At 40.0% G+C, this 5651-nt stretch overlaps 1 protein-coding gene across 1 annotated transcript in view; it reads left to right on the top strand.

The window, feature by feature from the left end:
• Positions 1 to 4993, top strand: part of GOLGA7B (golgin A7 family member B) — a 10158-nt gene extending 5165 nt beyond the window's left edge. The window contains exons 2-5 of the mRNA XM_015816289.1: positions 618 to 743; positions 1330 to 1482; positions 3565 to 3666; positions 4889 to 4993. Coding sequence (XP_015671775.1) covers positions 618 to 743; positions 1330 to 1482; positions 3565 to 3666; positions 4889 to 4993 — 486 coding nt within the window. The remainder of the gene's footprint in view (positions 1 to 617; positions 744 to 1329; positions 1483 to 3564; positions 3667 to 4888) is intronic.
• The last annotated feature ends 658 nt before the right edge of the window (positions 4994 to 5651 follow it).

Genomic DNA, 5651 nt, shown 5'->3' with positions numbered 1-5651 from the left:
TTAGTATGCATTTTAATGCAGATCTTAGTGCTAGTTAGAGATTGTCCCAGTTCCAATTGTTCCTATTAACAGTATGTGCAATGATCAGTAACTACATACATACATATTTGAATGATCATCTATCTGAGTGGTGCTGATGGTGTGAATCTCCATGGAAGCAGAAATCATTGAGTCTACTTATGGTAGTTAGGCCATTAATATTTTTTCTTAAACAATCCTGATAATTAAGTAGCTTTTCAGTGGCTTCAAGAACAATTGAAATGTATAAGATTAAATGCTCTAAGACCCTTACTCTTTTGTGATGCTGAGTGCATTGAGTTGTTCCCTTACTATGTTATAGAACAGCATGTATGCCCTAAGACAGCAAACAAAACAACCTATCAGTATGTAAATTATCTTGGGGAGGACTTTAGTATGCAATGTGATTAAGGAAGAATTATGTGTTGTCTTTGAATGAAAATGAAGAAAAGAACAAAGTGAAGCATAGAGCAATCCAGGAATGAAAAAAGTCCATGCATTTGATCTGCAAGTATCAGGATACGGTGTGAGCCCCCACCAGTACTACTGTATAGAAAGATTTTCCCACATTGTAACCTCCTGTTTTTAATTTTCTTCAGGTCCACAATCTCCAAGAACTGCGGAGGAGTGCTTCATTGGCTACCAAGGTTTTTATACAGCGAGACTACAGTGATGGGACCATCTGTCAATTCCAGACCAAATTCCCCCCTGAACTGGACAGTCGGGTAAAATCTGATATTTCATATGGTTCTCCTGGCTTACAGACTATAGCAAACTTTTATATCAAACCGATGAGTAGACTGGAGCTCAGATTAAGCTATGATGTCCCATTAACATTCTATGATTGTTTCAATGACTTTTTTACTTTATTTATTTAAAGAATTTACATGCTGCCTATCTCACCTAGGCAGCTCACCCCGTTAAAACACATTATAATCTTCCCACCAAGGGACCATAATCTCCTATAAAATTAACACCTGACACAACAGTTCTGCTGTTAGCTGGTAACAGAGTGCAAAAGGGTGAGGTTGAGTATCTTAAGAGTTGTGAATAAATCTGACACTTTGAAGGTTTTTTTCCTAACCTGTTAACTGTAGCAATCACACATTAAATATACAGTAGGAGAGTGATTTCTTTAAAAAATATATATGAATGTTCGCACATAAATGGATATTTCTTACAACATATTTTGATTTATCAATTTCTCTGTTCTGCCTTTTGGCATTTGCATAAAGGAGAACATCAGTAGCCATTAAAATGACATGCTGCATATCACTGTTATGTCATTTCCTCTCTTTTCCCCTTCCAAAGATTGAGCGGCAACTTTTTGAGGAAACAGTGAAGACACTGAACAACTTCTATGCGGAGGCTGAGAAAATTGGGGGCAGCTCTTATCTGGAGGGATGTCTGGCCTGTGCCACAGCCTATTTCATCTTCCTTTGCATGGAGACCCACTATGAGAAGGTTTGGAGAATATTTACAATAATTAATATCACAAGGGTTTATTATGCTGTACTAATGTCTCCCAAAGTAGGGAGTTGAAATAATATCAAGCTAACTCTTTTAATTTTACAAGTTATTGAAATAAATAATGTGCAGTGGCCAAGCAATTTGCCCTTGTTTGCACTGCATACCATGCAATTTTTTTCTAATTCTATAACTCAGGGTTCTTTTCAAAAGAATCCTAGGATTTAATCCCTGGGCATATTTTTAAAATGTATGTTTTATTGCTTTTCAATTAAGAGGAAAAAAGAGCCAAACACAAGGATAAAATGGAGTTACGTACATAACAAGTGCTCTAAAAAAGGGAAAGAAATACAAAAAAGAAAATGAATGTCATTATAACAATACACAATTTCAATTTTATATATACTTGTCTAATTCAAATATGTATATATATGTATATGTATTCTGGTGAGAGAGAAGTTCCCTAAGGATGGACTCCAGTTCGAGTTCAAAAGCTTGGAAGACTAAATTTCTGGTCCTGGTGACTGATCCAGATTGGATCGTACAAATATGTATATATATCTCTAATACATTTATACAGCTGGTTTTTTTAACCTACTGTATTCTGTATAAATGAGTCCCATTATATGGTCATACTTGTCTATATAAAATCTACATCTATGGGCAATCAACTCATAAGTGGCAAATGCAACCAGATCTTCAATCCATTGAATAAATGGAGCCATACATTTAGTTTTCCAGTGCTGCAAGATCAGTCTTTTAGCCATAGTAAGAGCACAGAGAATCCATTTATATTGTCCAGATGTTAAATTCCATATACTAGGTTGTTGTTGTTGTTAGTTGCAAAGTCGTGTCCGGCCCATCGTGACCCCATGGACAACATTCCTCTAGGCCTTCCTGTCCTCTACCATCTTCTGGAGTCCATTTAAGCTCACGCCTATTGCTTCAGTGACTCCATCCAGCCACCTCATTCTCTGTCGTCCCCTTCTTCTGTTGCCCTCAATCTTTCCCAGCATTAGGCTCTTCTTCAGTGAGTCCTTCTTTCTCATTAGGTGGCCAAAGTACTTGAGTTTCAACTTCAGGATCTGGCCTTCTAAAGAGCAGTCGGGGTTGATCTCTTCTAGGACTGACCGGTTTGATCACCTTGCAGTCCAGGGGACTCGCAGGAGTCTTCTCCAGCACCATAGTTCAAAGAATTCTTTTGCGCTCAGCCTTTCTTATGGATATACTAGGTAGATAGTTCAAAAGAATATTATCCTCTGAAAATTGTAGCTTTTGTCACGTAGGTTCCCTCCCCAAAGTTGACTTAAAGTGCTACCATCCAATTATTTTACTGATAGATGTCTACATTAGTATAAAATAAACTTTATACAATCCTGCCACAGGCAAAATGCTGGCAAAGAAGGTTACCCTTATCTATCATGTACAGGGTATGTTAAGGAGAATAGGTACGGATTCCCTGGACTTTGGTTGACTTACATCCCACAAACGTCACTAGACAACAGGGAAACTGCTGCCAGTCTATCTTTGCAAGGTGGCTGGAGAGAGAGGTGAGTTTTAGTAATGATGGATCTGTCCTATCTCACTCTGGCTTTGTGTTTTGCACAGGTCTGGATGACAGCACTTTAAGTCAGCCTTGGGAAAAAACCTGTGTGACAAAATGTTCAATTTTCAGAGGATAATATTGATACGGGTTTTAGTGCTATTTTGGACACATTTTAGTAGGATTCCAAAACAGTATTATTTTGAGATGATACAAAGCCCATGTTCAGAAGGAGGATGACTGTCATCTGACAAGGCATGGAAAGAACTGTACTAGGAGAGAGAAGGTAGGAGGGAGGGCTGGGTGGATGGGTGAACCGAGGAAAGTCCCTAAAATCTTGAATGTGAACATAAAATATGATGGATAAATAAGTGCAAGGATGATTGTTTTGTTCATTCTTATAATAGTGCACGATTTCTACAAGAACTTGGAACTTTGCTTAATATACTTTCTTCTCAAAGGTGTACAATGTATTATCTGGGAACATGAAACAGGTATTCATTTGGTTCTGATTGGCTCTCTAATTATTTCTTCAGGTTCTGAAGAAGATCTCCAAGTATATCCAGGAGCAGAATGAGAAAATCTATGCTCCACGAGGGCTTCTGCTGACTGACCCAGTGGAGCGGGGCATGAGAGTTGTATCTTTCTTGGTTGAAGTCAGGGATGAAATTAGAATACGTTATCGTCTAAAACTAGGTAGCTAGCTCTGATTTATGCTGCAGACACTCATTATAACCTATGTTATTATTTTTCTATCTCTACTGAGATTTGGGTTCATATGGATATTATTTATTTATTTTTCAATCTTTGTAAATGATAATGATAGTGATTCCCAAAGGGTTTCACATTCACAATAGGATACAAGAGATGACTTCATGAGCACAACAATGTAGGGTTTAGTGGTTTAAGAATGGGGGAGTCTTGGGTTCAAGTCTACCTTTAACAATGGATGCCGGATAAAACATACAGTGTACATTTTACACAATGCACAGTTATCATCTAATTTACCATGAAGTGAAATGAAGTGTTAAGTAAATTCTGCATCTTTCAGAGACACATGTTTTTGTGTTCGCTATTGTTACCCCAACTTGGCTCATTTCTCCCATGCAAAACACATTTAAATTGGTTGTTAAGTTAAGCCATTTTCATTTGCAATTAAGTTAAAACTAAGGTTAGCATACTGTGTGCATGCAACTGCTAAGGTTTCAAGTATGTTACATAAATCCAGACATTAGTTCTTAGGAAGTGGACAGACTATTGTAGTGCTGTAGCTCTTCCTGGTTATCTGCACTACAGAAGAGCAGGGCAAAGGAAGATGGACTCCACATTGACTGAAGACTTAACTATGCACTGGCTTGCCAGCTTGGGATTTGACTGCGATGTGTATGTGAAAAGACACTAACAAGTAGCTTGATTTGGGAACAGAAAAAAAGTAAGGTGATCTGCTCTTTTCTCTCCCTCCCTCCCTGCCTCCCTGTGTGTCTGTGTCTGTGTCTGTGTGTCTCTGTGTCTGTGTGTCTGTGTGTCTGTGTGTCTGTGTCTGTGTCTGTGTGTCTGTGTGTCTGTGTCTGTGTCCGTGTGTCTGTGTGTCTGTGTGTCTGTGTCTGAGTCTGTGAAAGAGCAAAAGGTGGTCTGAGGAAAGAGAGCACAGTTGCATGGATGACACAGATTGGAGGAAAAAATGGCTGCAGCCATGCTCATTGTAGAGTTGACAGTCTCCGTACCTGCTTAGCCAACAACAAGGTGACCCACTGAGTTCCAGTGGAGAAAGTGTATTTGAGAGAGGACCTCCTTAGCTGAATGTGGGGTGGAGCAGGATTTTCATGCATTTGTTTGGTGTCCTTATCTTCTTGCTTTCAGATTGAGATTTCTATCTATGAAGATCGTTGCGGCAGTTCCAGCTCAGGCAGCACCAGCAGCAGCAGCAGCAGTGCTGGGGGAGGTGGGGGAGCAGGGGGCCGGTGACTGGCACAAAGTCCCGGCAGGGACTTGTACTGCCGGGACGATGGAGTCTCTGAGATTCGCAGGCTGCGCTATCAGAGCACCCGCTTCTGAGCTGGTCAAGATGCCAGCAAGGAGTATCATGACACCCCTGGGATTTACAATGGTCAGTGAAATCCTGCATCCCAGAGGATTCCTGACTTTGATTTGAGTGGCTGTTACCCCTGAAGGAGCTCAATTTCTATGACTGAGTTTGTTATCTCCTGAAATATTGGCACTTCCTGTGAGTTCCTGCAGACATGATGGCCCCTGATTATTACTCCAATTCTGTCCTCAGTCTATGGGCTCATTATCTGAACTGGCTACAACTACTAGCTGAAGTCAAGTGATCAGCAAATAACAACCCCACATAGTGAGCTGGGATGGGGTAGGCTGAAGGAACAGGAGAATTTTTAAAACCAAGTTATAACCCCTTCACTGAATGTTCCTGCCTTGTTCCTTAACAGGCCACCTTAGCTCCTGTCTTTGGGTGCTATGTGTGTTCCTTTTCTGAACTTCAGGCATGCTATATGCTTTGAATATTCAGTGTCCATAGTGCTTCCACTTCAGTTGCCTGCATTCTCTCCTATACCTCTAGTGCTGGTACTTCCAAAATATGTCTTTTCACCAATGCTAGGATGTC

The sequence above is a fragment of the Protobothrops mucrosquamatus genome, unplaced genomic scaffold, assembly GCF_001527695.2.
Source record: "Protobothrops mucrosquamatus isolate PMUCROS unplaced genomic scaffold, P.Mucros_1.0 scaffold419, whole genome shotgun sequence".
NCBI lineage: Eukaryota > Metazoa > Chordata > Lepidosauria > Squamata > Viperidae > Protobothrops > Protobothrops mucrosquamatus.
Note: the sequence above shows the minus strand (reverse complement) of the source record. Positions and strands in the feature narration are given on the sequence as shown.